This window comes from Candida jiufengensis (genome assembly GCF_024610255.1).
Source record: "Candida jiufengensis strain CBS 10846 chromosome Unknown scaffold2, whole genome shotgun sequence".
Classification (NCBI taxonomy): Eukaryota; Fungi; Ascomycota; class Pichiomycetes; order Serinales; family Debaryomycetaceae; genus Lodderomyces; species Lodderomyces jiufengensis.
In genome coordinates, this window is record NW_026261561.1 from 952,118 (window position 1) to 971,552 (window position 19,435).

Sequence of the window (19,435 nt, forward strand, 5' to 3'; positions counted from 1 at the left end):
GTCTATAAATTATTTCAATTTTCAACAGTTATAAAAAGAGTTGCACCTAAACAAGTTATCATTACTGCAAAACCCCAAATCACCAAGAATAATCCACCATATTTACAAAATTTTTCTAAATTATTAAGTTGAGTTCTATTATTATCCAAAGGTTTCATTAATAAATAACCAAATAAACCTGGTAAAATAAATGAAATAGATGTTGAGCCCGTACTTCCTACTAACGCCAAAACTTTTGCTAATGATGTAACTGATAATGCAACTGTATAACTTAAAACAACTATAACTGTTGTAATTATATAAAATTTAGTATTTGTTAATGGAACAATTATTGGATCATGACCATCTGTATCGTGCGCACCTTCCATTGGAGTTGTTGAAATAAATGATGCTTCCATTAAACTATTTTCATTTATGGAACTTAAACTTTCAATATCTGAATTCATTGAAGAATATCCTGATTCAATACCTGGATTTTCTAATAACCTACTAAATTTTTTACCATGTCTAAATTTTGAAGATTCAGCACCATTGGTTAAAAAATGTATAACATGATTCACTGATCCTCTACATGGGTGACATTGTAATGGAAATGATAAACTGACCATTATCACGATACATAATCTTCCAATTAATGTACTTATTGAATCACGAGGATACATTGAAATAATATTGGCATTAACTTCATTACCATAGGTTAAGTAACCAAAAATGGCCACTATCAAATAAGCAAATAATGCAGTAACAATAGCATTACGTATAATAAGGTTTGATTGTCTAGTTTGTGATCCATCTTTTTCATCTGGTCTTAATTCATTAATTATTGCAAACATGTTTTGATGACATGTATATGCAAAAACAAACATGGGAAAAGAACTTAAAGTTTGTTTCCAATCAAGTGGACCAAACCAATCAATATGTTTAGCAGGTACTGGATTGAATTCAGTAGCTAAAAAACTTTCACCTTTTTCAATTCCCAACCCAATTTCAATATAACTTTCAATGACTAAACAAATTAAATATGCAACTGAAAATAATGCTAATATACTAGTATATTTCAAGCTACTTAATTTTTTTAAAAATGATAATGGTGCAACAATAAATACCATAAATATAGTAATCCAAAAATTTCTACTCATGAAAATTGAATCATTTTTAACTTCTAATGTTTCCATAATTTTAGGCATTAAATCTCCAATAACAACCAAATAAGAAATTCCAACACCAAAACATTTTATAGATATAGCTGAATCAAATACAATTGATAAATTTGGATAAGTCACTTGGGCTAAACTAAAATATGATACTGATCCTCTTTGTTTTGTATATCTTGCAACTTTATTTTGTAAATATAGACCAAATGCTGAAGTACATGCAGACCATACTATTAATATTGATCCAAATAATAATCCATTTGCCCTTAATCCATAAGGCATAGCCAATATTCCTGCACCAATTATGGTATTTAAAATATTTATACTTCCTGATTTAATTGTCGCTCTGGCCGCCATTGTTGAGGTAGTAATTGAGTTGAATCGTTTTGGTGGAAAGACTTTGACTAGTTATATATAGTTCTTTGTCTAGTTATATTTTATCTATTAAAAAATTGCAACATTTAAAAATAATCAATATTTTATTTTCATTTTGCTTTAATCTTAAAAAAAAAAATATAATTTGAAAAGATAAACAAAATTTAAATTTTCAAATTTCTTTTACATTTTTGTTAAAAATTGTTTTATTATTTAACTACACTAAGACTAAAATTATAATAATACTCAAGAATTATTCGCTAAATTTTTTTAATTATACTAAAAACATGTTGCAATATAAGAAATAATATATCATCTTAAGACTTTTTTGGTCTTTTCAAATCTTGGAGCGATGTCTAAATTCTGATCTCGTAAATTATTTTCAACAATAGCAATCATTGCAAAAAATTTATGGCGGGAATTTATTAAAAGCCGCCTCGTTGACACAATTTTTTCATGAACAAAAAAATTTTCATGAACAGTAGATTATATGATGCTTTGATGCATCATCATAGAAGAACAATTTCTTGTTGGTCTAGAAAGAATTTAGCTCTTTCTAATTTAAACAAAATTTATTAAACATACAATGTATTGAAAAAAAAAATGGGCCAAAAACATGATCATTTTAGAAAGCAATCGCATTTTGATCTCTGTTAGTAGTTCGGATTAGATCAAGGGCTATTGAAGCGCTTTATACAACTAACTTGAGCTGCAGAGACATGACTCATAGCTCAACAATACAATGTATTTAAGTTGCATGGCTATTAAAAGTAAGAAAAGCAAATTTTATATAAATTTGCATCAAAATCCTTTAAAATTCTGTACAACTTAAAACTGTCCAAACACTTCTGGCTTACAGACCATTACATTCAGTGCACTGAGGAAATGCTCGCGTTAAAATTTTTATTATAAAATTAATAAAAATTTGTTTTCAACAATTAGGAAATAGTCTAGTTGTCAACACAGGAGCTGTGGCTTAGTTGGTAAAGCATTTGATTCCAATTCGCCTTGAAATAGGTCGAACGATCAAAGGATCGCAAGTTCGAGTCTTGTCAGTTTCAAATTTTTAGAGAACCAGCCCGAGTGGTGGTTTGTATCTTATTTTTTTTTTTGATTTTTAAAAAAAAACTAACCTGAAACAATTCGAAATTTACAAAAAACTTGCTATTCACCATTACTTTTTTCCGTGAGGACTTTACTAAACACGTCTTGATCATTCTGATCGGCAAGTTCGAGTCTTGTCAGTTTCAAATTTTTAGAGAACCAGCCCGAGTGGTGGTTTGTATCTTATTTTTTTTTTGATTTTTAAAAAAAAACAATCTGAAACAATTCGAAACTTACAAAAAACTTGCTAATTACATTGCATTTAGTACTATACGAGCCTCAATGTAGGTCGAACCATCAATGGATTGCATGCTCGAGTCGCACCAGTTTCAAAGTTTCGAAGCAACCAGCTTGAGTGGTGGTTGATACATTAATTTTTTTTGGTTTTTAAGAAAAAAACAATCTGAAACAATTCGAAACTTACAAAAAACTTGCTATTCACCATTACTTTTTTTCCGTGAAGACTTTATAATCATGCCTTGATCATTCTGTTCCCTCAATTATAGAATTTGTGTAGAGACCATAGAATTACACATTTACCCATTATCTATTAATAGATATATGAGTTTATCAATCCAGTGAGGAATACCAGTTATTATTTAACTCTAAAACCACGACAAGAAGTATCTGAAACAAGATCTGATGAGATACAAGTCTTTAATATTTTAGGTGCTGTCCAATAAAGGTCAAATCAGAATTACAAAAGTTTGAATCAAGTATAAGTTAAGCTTCAGAAAGTAGAACTTGTAAGTAATTTGCTCTTACTCTAACTTCTAAAATTTATTGTGAAGAATTCAGGACGAAAAGACCATTATTTAGGCATTCATATTTTTGCCGTTAACTAAATAGACTTTTTAACGAAATGTCTAATTATTTATTCTTCTTCCTAAGATAAATAATCTTTATTAAAAAGAATAATGGATATGTCCCACTCCGGTAAGTGCCTTATTACATGCTACAACAGAAGTGTTGGACCTAATGCTGGTTATTCAGAAGTTTTAATGGCTATTGCTGACGTTGAACTTTCTATATATTTCTATATAACTTCGCTGCAAATTATTAACTGTGTACTTTTAGCTGTAGCAGCAAGTAATATAAATAGACATATACTAAAGATAAGTAATGGTTGCATATGACTTCTTCGTAGTCGTTATACGAGTTCAAATCTCCAGAAAAAGAAGGGTATTTGATAGTTGTCAACTATCTCAACATAATAATACTAATATACTCTACTACTATATAAATAACTTCTCATCTAAGTACATGATGACCAATCATGTAGCAGTCTGTATATTATTTGGTAGCGCCGTATATTACAATTAGAGCAAGCTATTTGATTTCACATTTTTTAATTATTTATTAAGTCAGCTAATGAATTAAAAGAATCCATAATCTGGAATAAGAGTTGTAAAAAAGATGATGAACAGAACATTGCACATTGTGTTAACACCAAGTTTCTCATATAATTAAACATATAAAATAATCTAGATCATAAATATTTATCATTAGTATATTTAAATAGATTCTATTAAATTTTATACGAAATAGAAAATAAGAGAAATAACACAAAAATTACAAACCTGTCTCGAAAAAAGCAATATTAATTAATAAGAATAATAATAATATTTTTTTTTTTTTTTTTCTACTAAACAATTCTAGAAACCTCAACTAAATCAGCTTCATTTCATTAAATTTTTGATAAATTCCATATTTAACAAATCATTTTTTAAAATTGGTGCTACGTCATTAATAAATCCAAATCTATATGCTATGGATTTTGCAGTTCTCAAATCAATGAATATGGTTTCAAGCTTAGTCATTTTTTTCAATGAAAAGTCGTAAAAATTTTTAATATCAGATTTTTCATAATCTTTCTTTCTTGATTTGAATAAAGTTGATTTATCATATTCATCACCAGCACATCTAATCAACGATCTCAAGCATACCTCATTTTGACTGGTTCTAGCAACATACAATTTATCACCCACTTTATGGTAAATACAACCTTGCAGTCTAACATAAGCAAATCTTCTTTTGATTGGATCAAAATTAGCAAAATCTTCACCATAACCATCAATTATAGCAATAGCAAAATTTTTCAAATCCGGTTCGAAAACCGGATAACACTTAGCTCTAGCAGCAGCAACCACAACATCTGATCTACCATTGGGAACCTCAGCTATATTTCCTATATAATCTAATGGGATAAGTAAATTTCCTTCACTTTTAAAGATCCTGCAAATACTATGATTTTTGGGTTTTTCCCAATTCCTGTATAAGGAATATGGGATATTCAATGCCTTAACAAATCCAGTGAAGTCAACAGCATCCTGGTTGAATTTTACTTGAAAGTCTGGCTTTCCAAATCCTTTAGTGAAAAAAAAACTCAACAAATTTTTAGATTCATTATATTCTAAGATCGCTGTTGCTGGTGTATCTGCTTCTGTTGGACTAGTTGAAGTACCAATGGGATTTATTTGTGTTTGTGGATCATCTTCATTAATAAGTGGCTGTGATAAAATTATATCAGCACCTTTAATTCCAAAAAACCTCAAAATGATTAATGCTGTTTGTGGTGGAACATATGTCCCATTGAATTGCTGTTCACCATCACCAATATAAGACCTTTTTTTAATCGTGCGAATAAAGTTACACATTTCATCACGATCCTCATAAACAATTTTTAATAATGTATTTACATTGATATGACCCAAACTATTTTTATATATGGTGAAGGATTTATAATTTTCATTTGATGCTTGAATTGTTGATGATACATTTGATGGAGCTAATTCATTATTATTATTTGTATTATTTGATAGAGCAGTTTTAACATTAGTTAATGAACCATTTGAAGGTAATTTCAAACCATTATTTGTTGATGATACATTTGATGGAGATAATGCATTATTATTATTTGTATTATTTGATGGAGCAGTTTTAACATTAGTTGATGATTCATTTGAAGGTGATTTCAAACCATTATTTGTTGATGATACATTTGATGGAGATAATGCATTATTATTATTTGTATTATTTGATGGAGCAGTTTTAACATTAATTGATGATTCATTTGAAAGGATTTTCATACCATTATTTGAAACATTGGATTTGCTTGATGCACTAACAATTGTATTATTTGCTGAGGCATCTGGTATTAATTTTTTACATCCACTTTTAATTAATGCATTGATTATATCATTTGAATTTTTTGATGAATTTTTATTTACAACTTCTACTTTTGTTGTTGATTCATTTGATGTTGTTGTTGATTCATTTGATGAATTTAATAATATATTTACTATGTCATGGTTTGTTAATGAATTTCTTGGGGAAACTGGTTTTACAAAAACAGTATATTTAAAAAAGGTTTCGTTTCTCCTTAATGATTTTTCTACTGCTGTTGGTTTAATCAGTTGATTCATTATTTGTGGTTTTTCAATGTTGATTTTTTCATCAAACTTACCTCGATTGATGTTGATAATTTCATTTGAAACTTCTGCTATTTTCCGACCTTCCATCTTGCCGCAAAGGCAATGGGGGTCAACTTCCAAATATGTGTTTAGTACAGTTTGTTTATTATCTTGACATATAATTTTTAATTTATCTTCTTTATGACCTGGGGAATTGGTTTCAAAGTTCACTGACATAATTAGGAACTCATGTGTTCCATTCTTAATTTCCCTGGATTTGGTTAATTTTGTTATATGATAAGCACGTTCTTTATCTAATGAGAAACCATCAATAGTTGCACAGTTTTGATGCCCATGATTAGTTATAAAAATTGCTGATGGACATATGAACAATGAAGCAAAAACCAAATTTTTATTCATATAAATTTTTTCTAAAGCTTCATTTGATAATAATTCATTTGGACTTAATGGGAAGCTGAATAATTTTTGGTGATATTGAAACTGGGTGACGTTATAGTCACCCATGATGATACACTCGTTTGGAAACTCACTGATAAATTTGAATAAATCAAAAAAAAATTTAAAATTATCGTTTGAGTGTGTACTCGAACATGGAGCATATACACTGACAATTAATAATTCAACTCCATTGATTTCAATTATTGCTGCTGAGATTCGTTCAATAAAATCTTTGTAGTTAGTTAAATCATTTTTTAAATTGTCAATGACGGTTGTATCTTTCACAACATCAATTTTTGATTTTTTATTAACTGGTGGTGGTATTTTATAATGATTCAAGTCTTTAAGTGTTTTAATTGGTTTAGTTGTTGATGTGGTGATTGACAATATGGTTTTATTTTCACCCAAGACCAATCTATTTTGAACCAGTTTAATTACTGGTAATGATGAATTTACCCCATCTGTGAGATTTAATTCTGTTAATGAGGCAATATCCGTCTTGAGAAATGCTGCAATTTTATCTCTGCTGGTGGTTTTATGGATGTTTTTGGTGCTAAATTCAATATCTGATGATTGATGATTTAATATACCTTTCAACACAATCATTTTAAATTCAATTGAAAAACATTAATTTGATAAATCAGTATACTTGAATTGGTTGTTTGGATGGAGGTTGAATCAATAAATGGTTTCAAAGGTGGTGGTGATGAAAGTATGAATTTAATGTGAGATGTATAATTAATTTTTTTTTGAATAAAATGCTCAAAATTTTTATCAACAGTTTCTAGAAATTTTGATGTTTTCTATTTTAGATAATTAAGAAGAGTATTCAATTATAGAGATTATAAGTATATTACAATGAACGGTGGGTAAATTAAAGACTAAATGTAAATTTCGTAAAGTGTATATAGATACCAGATAATTACAATAAGTTATGATGATACGATAAGTTATGATAATACAATTAGTTATGTAGATACGATAAGTTTTATAATCAGGTTGTGAATACTGTGTATTGAGGAAGTGATATTCTCTATAAAGCTCTTTTATTACAACCTTAAAAGGTTTTTTGAAAATTGGTTGCCAAATTGGTTATGAATAGTATATAAGTATAAAATCTTTTATATTGAAATAAATTGAAGTGGGGCCTACTTCTCCTGATGGTACAAGACCTTTATACATTGTTAGAGCGTCACAACTTATGATATTGATGGTTTAAGACCTCCATGTTTCGTTGTTGGGTTGTGAATATGGTGGATTAGTGTATTAAAAGTTATAAAAAATTATAGATAATTTTGGTGATAATATAATTTACGCGTAATATACATATGGTAGTGTAGATCTATATATGGTAGCGCGTTGCCGTGATATTGTTTCAGATTCTGGTTGAGTATGTACAATTTTAGAACGCGTTAAAGTATTGTTTTATGGTCAAGGAAAAGCTTTCGTTCTATTGTGATTATATTATGTATTTATAATTAAGTGGAACTATATTATCAAAAACTCCAGTTGTGTAGTATGATTTAATCTTTATGAGATTGATTTTATCATTTGTAGTTACTATCACTCAATTAGCAGGAGAGAGAGTTATGATCTACAATTGATTACGTAATAATAATTATCAAATTCAGGAAATCTGAAACACACTAGGTGATAATTGTAACTCATAAATTCAAAAAAGTAAGTTCATGCGATATTTTGAACAAATTTTTAATCTACTTTCTTTTAGTACATAATCATGCAAGATTTTGCTTGTTAACGTAGCTCAAGTATAAAAGATTCTTTATGGGAAAATGATATTGTAGAAAATGATCAAGATCATTCAAAAGTTTGAGTACCACTTTGTTTTAGGTAATGTTATATAGTGAGCATAAAATACACAAAATTTAAACAACGCTAAAAAGAAGTTGATTTATAAATATATAATCTCAATACTAATTATTTACTGGGATATATATACTAGAGGTAAATCCTTTTGGATTATCTTTAGTTTCATCTTTTTTTTCTTCGTTTTCTCATCAGTGGATGATCTAAAAAAGCTTGAGAGGCTGACATACTTAACTTAATTCTTAAATGTATTTATACTCTACTTATAATCTAGCTTCTGATTTAAATGGAGGATTAGCCAATGGTTGATAAACTTTATCAAATAATTTATCAGCTGGAACAGATCTACTGAAAAATGAATTATGATCAATATATTGTGGACCTAATTGATCTATTGAAGTAACTCCTAATAATCTCATACTTGATACTAATTCACTTTTTAAAAGTTGAATGGCTTTTTGAACCCCTTCAACTCCATAAGTTGACATAGCATATAAAAATGGTCTACCAATTCCAACACCTTTTGCACCAAGACAAAGTGCTTTTAAAATATCAGTACCTCTTCTTACACCACCATCAATAAAAACTTCAAAATTTTTATCTAAATTTTTTTCTTTTAATGCTGGCATGACTTCCATTAAAACTTCAAGTGGAGCTCTTGAAAAATCTAATTGTCTACCACCATGATTTGTTAAAACAATACCATGACATCCATATTGTGCTGCTAAGACTGCATCTTCTGCTGTTTGTATACCTTTCAATAAAATTGGTAATTTTGTAATTGTTTTAATCCAAACTAAATCCTCCCAATTTAAAGTTGGATCAATATATGAAGTAACTGCTACTGACACACCATGTGAACGATCATTATGTTCTCCACCTGCAACTTTAACATCTTGATCAATAGTTTTTGATCTCATATCTTTTTCACGATTACCTGCTTGTGGTGCATCAACTGTAATGAATATACCTTTACATCCTCTTTTCTCAACATTTTCAATCGTTCTTTTAGTTAATTCCCTATCTGAATTAACATATAATTGATACCATTGAGTTTGTCCATCAATTCGAGCATCTGCTAAATCATCGAATGGAATACTTGCTAAAGTACCAACCATTTGAACAACATCTTCTTTACCGGCAGCTCTTGTTAAATTCAATTCACCATCTGGATGACCTAACTTTCCAAACCCAGTTGCACTAATATAAAATGGAGCTGAAGTTCTTTTACCTAATAAAGTTGTCCAAGTTTCAATTTTTGAAACATCACGCATAACTCTAGGTTTAAAAAATAAACGATGATAACTTGCATGATTTTCTCTTAATGTTATTTCATCATCAGCACCTGTACTATAAAAATTCCAAGCAGTACTAGGTATAGTATTTCTTGCAACATATTCAAAATCATATAAATTATACATTTGTGAAAGATCTGGTTTATTTTTAATGTTGACTAAACGCTGTTCATCTTCAGGAGTTGTTGAATCATTTTCTTTGGTAAGTGACATTTTTCTGTATACTTTGCAGTGGTATTAACCTAATGATACTCAAATTTTTCAATTTCAAAATGGACAATTCATTTCATTTATATTCAAATTGGCTAACATTTCACCCCTTTGTCATCAAGCTTTTTAAGGGCAGTTCGGAATGATTTATAACAAATTAACAGAATACATATCTATTGAGTTAATTTTAGTTTGCTCTTAATTGTATGAATACTTAATTAAATAATTATTTAAGTCCAACGCTTAAAATTAATCTAGATTTTTTTGAAAAGTTTTGAAATTTAGCGTCAAAAACCGCTATTTACCTATCGGTTCCTGTATATGATTATCAGCAATTAAATTCTCTAAAACTTACGATACAACTTTTGGACAAAATGATTATGAGAAATGAGAAATTTCCAACACGTAATCAACGATGCGGATAGCAATATACCGGCTTATTACCCATGAAGGGTACATAAACGGTTTGACGGTGAAGAAATGTTTTCATGTTTTCATGTTTGAGATCGGATTTATATTTATTAAAACCTGCAACTTCAGGATTCTGTTAAAATTGTCATTCTAGCAACCATAACCTACAAATATTTTAAAACTGAATTTAAGGTACACTTTTTGTTTAGTATTTTTAAATCGACAAGAAAAATTTATTTACCATATTTTCACTAAATCTGAAACAAGAAAGTGAAACGTTCTTCTATTTACCCCATAATTTTTAAAATTTAACAAATACGTTTGATACTTTATTGCTAAATTGTGATTAAATTGAAAAAAGTTCTGAAACTGCCACGTGACACAAACCATATACTTTAGGAACTGAGATTAATATCTTTCGAAAATTGAACCGTTGAACTCTAAATTTCAATTTCAGCGATATCTGGTCATATACCGATTTTGAAGTTATTCTCTCAATCAAAAGCCGAAGACTTTGAGCAGACAAAGCCGTCTCAAAATCACTTCAGTTAGAAATGAGTTCATTAATTTTCATTAAATATTTGAGCATATAACTTGAGATTTATTTTGTTTTAAAAGGCATTCGAGAGTTTGCTGAAAATGCTTATCATAATTATTGACGGGATGCATTGCAAACGTCAATCTCTTGCTATTGCTATGATCTTTGATAAATTAGCCTTAATATGCAGAGCCACTTCCTCTTATCTACGAAAGGCCATATGTAAAGAACTTGTGCTACATTCAAGTACACTTAGTTTCACTACTTATTTTCGCTCTACACCCACTTTTTAGGCTGCAATTTTTTTTTAACGAATTTATTAATCCAAATTAGTTTTTGGAAAAGATATTGCTCAAAATCTTAGTTGTAATTCTTTTTCAGCAGTCATGATGATATGAGCTGCAAAAAAGTGGACCTTAATTTGAAGTGAAGTTTATTTTCTTATTGCCTGGACAACGCTACCAATCATTACATAAACCAATGATAGAGTGAGAAAAATTGATTATGAGTGAAAAAAAATAGACTAAAAGATATTACGAAAAGAAGCTAACAACTTCAAGATCATAATAAGCTTCATCATATTTAATCAACCTATACATTTACTGATATCCAAAAATGTTCAAAATAATTTTAAGAAGTTCCCACAAATCAATCAAATTAATACGTCACAATTCATCAACTCCATCTACATCCATAACTGCATCTTTATCAAAAGCTTCAATAGCTAGACCAGAAGCATCACAATTAAATGAAAAAGATTTAAAAAATAATGAATTTGCACAACAAGCTCCAAATAGAGACGTAACATGGTCACAAAGTCAAGAACCAAGAATAGAAGTTATATCAAAATTCCCATATAGATTCACTCAAAGAGATTTAGCACAACAACCAAGACCATATGCAGCTATTGATTTAATTGCAAAAGAACCAATAAAATATTTAAGTTATGAAGAAGGAAATATTGCTGTTTGTGATGGAAATAGAGGAGATACTTTACAAGGTCATCCAAAAGTATTTATTAATTTGGATCAACCAAAAGCATCAACTTGTGGATATTGTGGTTTAAGATATGCAAAAGAAGAATTTAAGGAAATAATTGAAGCTGGTGAAGCAAAATAAGAAATATTAATGACATAAAGAAATTTAAACTCAATTGTATTTGTTCTCTTTATTTGCATTTTAAACTTACAATGTAGATTTAAGATCAATTATTTATATGCTGTGAGCGTTGAATGGTACAAAAATTTGATTGATGTAAGCTGTACCCTTTGATTCAAAGTGGTTGCAAAATCAAGCCTTTAAACGACAACTTTGAATGGAACTGCGTTGAGATTACATGAATATGGAATGAGGGGAGAGAAAATCATTCTGCATTTTAAATGTTTAAATGTCCTTCTCTGTTCGATTTTGAATCATTCGATTTATTAAGATTATGGTATTGTTTCCTCTAAATTAAACTAAGTGAGATCTAAACATTTGTCAAATCTCTTATCTTAATATCTCACATGTATAATATGACAGAAATTTCCCCAGAAAAAAAATTAAATTTAGAAAAGAAGTTCTACAAAATAATTCTATTCATAAATTCTTTATTAGATCTATGTCAATTAAAAGTTTAGATCAAACAAGTTTTTATAATGAGAAAATTCAATCAACTACTACCAAAAACACAAGCGGATTTTCAAAATTTATACGACTGATATGTTTGGGTATTTGGTACTCCAGAAAACATTTAATATTTAGTTATGTTATAATTCCATTTGGTATAATAATTATATTAATGATTCTTTATGGTTTTAATTATCTTTTGACTGATATAGCAAAAGTTAAATTTCCAGGATCAGTTTTGGGGTTATTAATAAATTTAATTTGGTTATGTTTATTAACTATATTAACTGATTTAAAAGAATTTCCTGATGAATCCAAAACTAGAACCAGAATAAGATCTGGATCTACTTGGATTTTAACAAATTATTTAAGATTAATAAAACCTTCAATGAATTTTACATTAAAATGGATAAATGTATTTTTTATACCTTCATTTATAATATTACCATTATCAGATCCCATAACAATTATTGAAGTATTAAAAATTGCTGGAGTTTTCGTTGTTGGATTAATTGCATTAATTGTGGTGGATGTTTATTTTATAGAATTTTTGAAATTAGTGTTAGCTAAAACTGGAATATTTATAGAAGAAAAAGAAGTTCACGATAAGGATGAAAGTTATAGTAGTAGTGATATTGAAAATGATGTTGGTAAAACAAATGTGTTTAGTAGTATGAGAGATGATATAACTACAATTGATTTGCATAGTCTTAAACCTGTAAATATAGTTCAAACAGCACCGGCAGCAATACCAATTAATGAAAATCCATTTGATGAATCACTGAAGATAGTAGAACCAGAACCAATATACCCCAAGACACATCATGTTGGTGAAACGTATCCTTTACAACAAGTCAACACGTCACCAGAACTAAAATCAAAACATTATGAACAATTTGATACACCACCCACCAAAGTGTCAAAGCTCACTTTATTTGTAACAAATTATATTGATTGGATTTTGTATGGTACATTATTTATTGTATCATTACCTTTGTATTATATAAAATCAATTCATACATTATTACCATATCATATGGGTATAACAATTTTAGCATACTATATAGCATTACTAATACCACAAAAATGGCCACAAACTAAAAAATTTGCTCATCCAATCTTGGTTTCAACTGGTGAAATATTATTTATTTGTTTTATTGGATCGTTAATTTACCATCACAACCCAAAAGGTTTTTTAGAAGATTTAAAATATTACAAGACTGGTAAAAATTATATCAACTTGTTTAATGGTAAGGCAATGAATGATAATTCAAAATCAACAACAATGCCAAGTGATGATTTTACTTCAACTCCTCAATGGCCAGGTTGTGGTGATTTCTTATCTTCACTAATGGATGTTTCAATTGTTTCATTATCTTTACCATGCTATACTCATCGTCGTGACTTTATTAAAAATTCACCAATTTTAATTCCAACTCTTTTAGTTTCAGTTGCATTAACATTTTTTGTTTATCCATTAGTTGGTAAAGGTATACATTTAGCGCCACCTTATTCTATTGGATTCATAGGTAGATCTGTTACATTAGCTTTAGGTACACCATTAATGCAAATGTTAGGTGGTTCAATTCCATTAATGCTGGTTAGTACAATATTATCGGGAATTATAGGAGTTTTATTAAATGAACCAATTTTTAAGTTACTTAGAGTTTCTCAGAATGATTATTTGACAAGAGGAGCAACTTTAGGGATAAATGGGGGAGCAATAAGTACTGCTCATTTATTAACTGTTGATCCAAGAGCTGCTTCTATAAGTTCATTAAGTTTTTGTATATTTGGTGCAATTATGATTATAATGGCTGCGGTTGGTGCAGTAAGAGAATTAATAAACTCATGGGTTAATTAAATAGACAATTCTAGCATTAAGAGAATTATATAGAATAACAGACACTATTAAACTACAGTGTTGATGAATTTGATGAATTTGTAACTCTCTATTAAAAATGGCTGCAAAAAATTTGTACTATTGACGCGTCTGATAGATCAACCAAAAAATTAGTTTTGTTTCACAATTTATTTTTTCAATTTTTCTTAGAACTACAACAAATCAATTGTCAAAAAATGAATGTGGATAAAGATACAAGAGTTATTATACTACCTAAAACCGAAAAAGGACATCAATTTTATAAAATTATAAACTTGCCATTACCATCAGATCTTACCAAACTTAAATCATACCTAATATACGAAAATGATAACAAAATATATGAACTTAATATAATAAAGGGAGATAATTCATCAGTCACACTTAAAAATGGAGATGCAGTCAAATCAATAATAATAGAATCAACAACCGGAAATGGTGGAGTATTACAATCAGCTAATATTTTAATTGGATCTCCATTTAATTTCACATATTTATTAATTTCATTATTTGAGAAACATTATAAACAAATCAACGTATTTAAAACAGTTGAAGATATTAGAGACTCGTTGGTGAGTTTAGAAAACGATTGGATTTATGATATTAATTCAGAAGTATTCACAAATAGCTTGAGTGCTATATGTGATGAAATTGAAGAAAATGAAACTAAATTTTTCAAATATTCTAATGAGAAATGTATTGAATGGATTAATTCAAAGATTTTAAATTTACAAAAATATATACAATCATCTAATAATAATTCAATTTTATCAAAAATTAAATCTGAGTTAAATGATTCTACTCAAATTAATTATATAATTGATGAAAATTTAATAAATGAAATGTCATTATTATATTCAATTGATTATATATGTGATTCATATTTACCACAATTGAAACAACAAATAATATCACATTACAATTACAATTTCTTCAAAATGGAAACACATTTATCAGAACTCAAACAAAAGCAAAAAAATTTAGAAGTTATAGAATCAAATATGAATGAAATAAATATGATAACTGCTAATGCTAATGCTGCAAATAAGAAGAAGAAACAACCACCAAAGAAACAAGTTAAAAAAGTAGCAATAGGTAAAGGAGCATTAGATGGTTTTCTCAAAAAAGCTTAAATAATATATATATTAATTGTATTTACATGAACCACCTAAACTTATTTAATTTCTTTATTCTGATTATTTAAATTTTTATAAATTGATAATCCTTGAGCCATAAAACTTGAAATATCTCCAACATTAGAAGGTATAATTACAGTATTTGATTTTTGAGCTAATTTACCAAATTCTTTAATATATTCTTGAGCAACTTGTAAATTTACTGCATCTTCACCACCAGGAGTATTTTTTATAGCATCAGCAACGGATCTTAAACCTTGAGCTATTGCATCAGCTTTTAATTTAATTTTTGTTGCTTCACCTTCAGCTAAATTAATTTGTTCTTGTTTATTTGCTTCTGATTGTAATATAATACTTTGTTTTTCACCTTCACTTATATTTATTTTACTTTGTCTATTACCTTCAGATTCTAAAATTTCAGCTCTTTTAGATCTTTCTGCACTAACTTGTCTATGCATTGCTTCAACAACATTTTTGGGGGGATGAATATCTCTAATTTCATATCTTAAACATTCAACTCCCCAATTTTCATTTGCTGCTTCATTTATAACTCTATTTATATTATTATTTAAAGTTTGTCTTTCTTTTAATACTGAATCTAATGTCATATTACCAATTTCTGATCTCATTGTTGTTTGAGCTAATTGACTTATAGCAAATTGAAAATCTTCAACTCCATAACTTGCTTTGTAAGGATCAATTACTTTAACATATAATACACCATCAAGTTCTAAAGAAACATTATCTGATGTTATCGCACTTTGTGTTGGAATTTCAATTGCAGATTCCTTGAGGGATTGTACATAAGTTATTTTGTCAATAATTGGTATCAAAAAAGATAATCCAGGTGGTAAGATTCTATTGAATTTACCCATTCTTTCTATAATCCATGCTTGTTGTTGAGGTACAAATTTAATAATAGTGTTTGTAGGTAATGTTTTACTTTGAAAAAAATTAAGTGATTGTTGGCCCGGTGCAGATAATTGTGAGAATGTGGAAAAAGTACGTAAATGCCTTAATGAAGGCTTCATTGAATTTTGAACCGACTTAGATAACATGATGGTTGTAAAGGTAAAGAAAGTAGATTTGGCCACCAATTTTTTTTGCAAAAACTAAATTTCGCTATGGAACTAAATTTCAAACACAAAACCGCTATTATTGAAAAATCAAAAAATTAGCAGCACAAGTATCAAAAGAAGATCATCTTACAACTAAAAATGTCAAGATCAATAGAAATAACTTCAAATGAAAAGAATTTTCTACATACAGCCCTCAAGAATGGGATCAGACTATCATCAAGAAAATTCAATCAATTAAGAGATATTGAAATATATTTATCACCAACTGAATATGGATATGTTGAAGTAAGTTGGGGAAAATCCAAAATATCAGTAAAAGTAAGTGCTAAAATTGTAAAACCATATGAAGATAGACCATTTGAAGGGATATTCAATATAAATAATGAAATTAGTCCACAAGCTTCTTTAAGATTCGATACAACTCAAAAAACTCAACAAGATGAAATTTTAATATCAAGAATAATTGAAAAATCAATAAGGAAATCAAATAGTATAGATTTAGAAAATCTTTGTATTATAGCAGGTGAAAAAGTTTGGGAAATTACAGTTGATTTAAATTATTGGAATTATGATGGAAATTTTATTGATTTAGGTTGTTTTGCAACAATGTTAGCTTTAAATCATTTTAAAAAACCTGATATTACTATAAATCAAGATCAAATTATTATACATGATTTAAATGAAAGACAACCTATTTCGTTGAGTATATTACATAATCCTATATGTTTAACTTATTCATTTTTTAATTTAAATTCAAAAGAAATGAATATTAAAGGTGAAGAAATAACCAATACAAATAATATTGAAGAAGAGCAAAATGAAGAAGAAATATGTATATTAGATGCAGATGGACAAGAAGAAATGTTAAGAGATGGGTCATTAACTATAACATTAAATAAAAATAGAGAAATTTTACAATTAAGTAAAAATGGTGGATTACCAATAAATGCAGAAAAATTATTAGATTTATGTTTTCAAAGTATGAATCAAATAGATTATTTAACTGAATTGATTAAAACTAAGATAAAAGAAAATGAAGAACAAAGGTATAAAAATGAAAATTTTAAATTATTAGAATCAAGTGCATCAAGATAAGTAAAAAAAAATATACATTAATTGCTATAATTATTATTTATACAATATTATCATTATATTTATACCCACTTTCCTTATCATTACTATCATTATTATCATTATCGTTTGGTTGTTTTTCTAAGTCATTATCTAAATATTCATCTTCATCTGAAGAAGATGAAAGATTTTGATCATCTTTCTTTAGTATTAAATTCTCTATTTTATTACTATTATCATCATCCGTTATTATAATTCCATCATTACTTAATTTATTTAATAAATCAATTTCTATAGGAATATTTGAATCTTTTCTTGACCTTCTTTTAATATTTGAATTTTTCAAAAATTTAAGTAAATTAATTTTCTTATTTCCATTTGATTTTTCATCACTATCACCAGAATCAACTGATTTATATTTCCATGAATCAATAAATTTATCTAAATTGAAAAACCTTAATATTCCAGTTAAAATCCACATGAAAAATCCTCCTATTTTCCCAGTACATTTTTTAAAAAAATTTGATATTATAAATGAATAAAATAAATATTCAATAGCTAAAATGGTCATTGCAATACAAAATCCACCAATTACAGCCAAAACTAAATGATTTGCTAAACTTTTTATAAAAGTTGCATCACTCATATGCCAAGATGATCCAGGTGCAATTGCAAAAAATGAATTTTTATAACCTTTATAATTTTCTGGCATTAATATTCTTACTTTACCTGCTTCTGGTACTCCCCATCTTTTATATTGTTTCCATATAACTGATAAAAATAATGGACCTGTTGATATCATAATAGTAATATAAGGTACTAACCAATTTCTTTGATAATTTTCCAATGATTCTATAGCTTTTAAAAAGAATGGATGATTTGGTACACCTCCCATAACATCATTTGAAATACCAGTTGGAATAGTTTTACGTACAAATGCAGGTACTGTCAAAAGGGGATCTAATTTTCTTTCACATCCATCATCTAAATCAATATAAACTCCACCATAATGATATAAAGCAAAATATCTAATAGCATCAGCTCTTTGAATATTATAATTATAATTATCCCAAGTTTTTAAAAACCATGGAAATTCTTCACTTATAAATTCTCTTGCCATTTCATCAGTCCATAAAATATATTGATAATCTTCATGTAAATTTATACAAGCTTCTTGTCCTGCTTTCCATATATCAGGTATATTTTCTGATTTATAAGTTTGATGAATAATTTTAGGTATTATTATTGGTTTATCTAATTGTTTATTATCTGATGGTTTTAATTCAAAATCTAAAAATGCATCAGCAAATGTATCATCATGTAATAAAGTTATTAAATCAAATGATAAATATACAAGATAAACCACCAAAGCTACATGAGCCCATATTATATATTTTAATTCTTTTCTCATAATATTCAAATTATTATTATGATTATTGTATTATATTAAGTTGTATAATTTTGTAAATTATTAAATGTGAAGATTTATATTATATGCAAAAAAATTTAATATTAATGAATTGATTATATTGTTTTCATATATTATAATTATTAAACAGATATCAATTATTGAATTGAGATGAAATAGTTTGTTGAATGCAAATTGAAAAAAATAAAAAAAAAGTAATGTTTATATTATTGATTAGATTATAATGTATTTTGATTAAAGGATCGATTGATGTAGTTAAATGATATATAGATTTGATATTAAAAATTGAAAATTATTAATTGATTAATTGATAATGATGATTTGGTTGTCAAATAAATTAAATTTTATAAAATTTGGTTGTAAATAAAAATTGATATATAAATAATTTAATTAATATTGTCTTTAATTAAAAAAAAAAAATTGTTTATTTTGTATTGTGAAAAT

At 27.6% G+C, this 19,435-nt stretch overlaps 9 protein-coding genes across 9 annotated transcripts; 4 read left to right on the forward strand and 5 right to left on the reverse strand. All coding sequences in view use genetic code 12, as the record gives it.

Annotated features, from left to right (window-relative positions):
- Positions 1-14: 14 nt before the first annotated feature.
- On the reverse strand, positions 15-1,511 carry KGF54_003460 (uncharacterized protein; the record flags this gene model as incomplete). Its single annotated transcript, XM_051764051.1, has 1 exon — positions 15-1,511. The coding sequence occupies one exon, from the start codon at positions 1,509-1,511 to the stop codon at positions 15-17; it is 1,497 nt and encodes a 498-aa protein (XP_051619520.1).
- Positions 1,512-4,312: 2,801 nt separating this feature from the next.
- KGF54_003461 (uncharacterized protein) lies at positions 4,313-7,111 on the reverse strand (the record flags this gene model as incomplete). The annotated part of the gene is made up of 1 exon (XM_051764052.1): positions 4,313-7,111. One exon carries the CDS (start codon positions 7,109-7,111, stop codon positions 4,313-4,315), a length of 2,799 nt encoding a protein of 932 aa, XP_051619521.1.
- Positions 7,112-8,595: 1,484 nt separating this feature from the next.
- KGF54_003462 (uncharacterized protein) lies at positions 8,596-9,840 on the reverse strand (the record flags this gene model as incomplete). The annotated part of the gene is made up of 1 exon (XM_051764053.1): positions 8,596-9,840. One exon carries the CDS (start codon positions 9,838-9,840, stop codon positions 8,596-8,598), a length of 1,245 nt encoding a protein of 414 aa, XP_051619522.1.
- Positions 9,841-11,401: 1,561 nt separating this feature from the next.
- Positions 11,402-11,905, forward strand: KGF54_003463 (uncharacterized protein; the record flags this gene model as incomplete). The annotated part of the gene is made up of 1 exon (XM_051764054.1): positions 11,402-11,905. The coding sequence occupies one exon, from the start codon at positions 11,402-11,404 to the stop codon at positions 11,903-11,905; it is 504 nt and encodes a 167-aa protein (XP_051619523.1).
- A 481-nt stretch (positions 11,906-12,386) lies between these two features.
- KGF54_003464 (uncharacterized protein) lies at positions 12,387-14,258 on the forward strand (the record flags this gene model as incomplete). Its single annotated transcript, XM_051764055.1, has 1 exon — positions 12,387-14,258. The coding sequence occupies one exon, from the start codon at positions 12,387-12,389 to the stop codon at positions 14,256-14,258; it is 1,872 nt and encodes a 623-aa protein (XP_051619524.1).
- Positions 14,259-14,473: 215 nt separating this feature from the next.
- Positions 14,474-15,409, forward strand: KGF54_003465 (uncharacterized protein; the record flags this gene model as incomplete). The annotated part of the gene is made up of 1 exon (XM_051764056.1): positions 14,474-15,409. The coding sequence occupies one exon, from the start codon at positions 14,474-14,476 to the stop codon at positions 15,407-15,409; it is 936 nt and encodes a 311-aa protein (XP_051619525.1).
- A 41-nt stretch (positions 15,410-15,450) lies between these two features.
- SLP2 (Slp2p) lies at positions 15,451-16,470 on the reverse strand (the record flags this gene model as incomplete). The annotated part of the gene is made up of 1 exon (XM_051764057.1): positions 15,451-16,470. The coding sequence occupies one exon, from the start codon at positions 16,468-16,470 to the stop codon at positions 15,451-15,453; it is 1,020 nt and encodes a 339-aa protein (XP_051619526.1).
- Positions 16,471-16,629: 159 nt separating this feature from the next.
- Positions 16,630-17,586, forward strand: KGF54_003467 (exosome non-catalytic core subunit; the record flags this gene model as incomplete). Its single annotated transcript, XM_051764058.1, has 1 exon — positions 16,630-17,586. The coding sequence occupies one exon, from the start codon at positions 16,630-16,632 to the stop codon at positions 17,584-17,586; it is 957 nt and encodes a 318-aa protein (XP_051619527.1).
- Positions 17,587-17,623: 37 nt separating this feature from the next.
- On the reverse strand, positions 17,624-18,973 carry KGF54_003468 (glycosyltransferase family 32 protein; the record flags this gene model as incomplete). The annotated part of the gene is made up of 1 exon (XM_051764059.1): positions 17,624-18,973. One exon carries the CDS (start codon positions 18,971-18,973, stop codon positions 17,624-17,626), a length of 1,350 nt encoding a protein of 449 aa, XP_051619528.1.
- Positions 18,974-19,435: the final 462 nt, after the last annotated feature.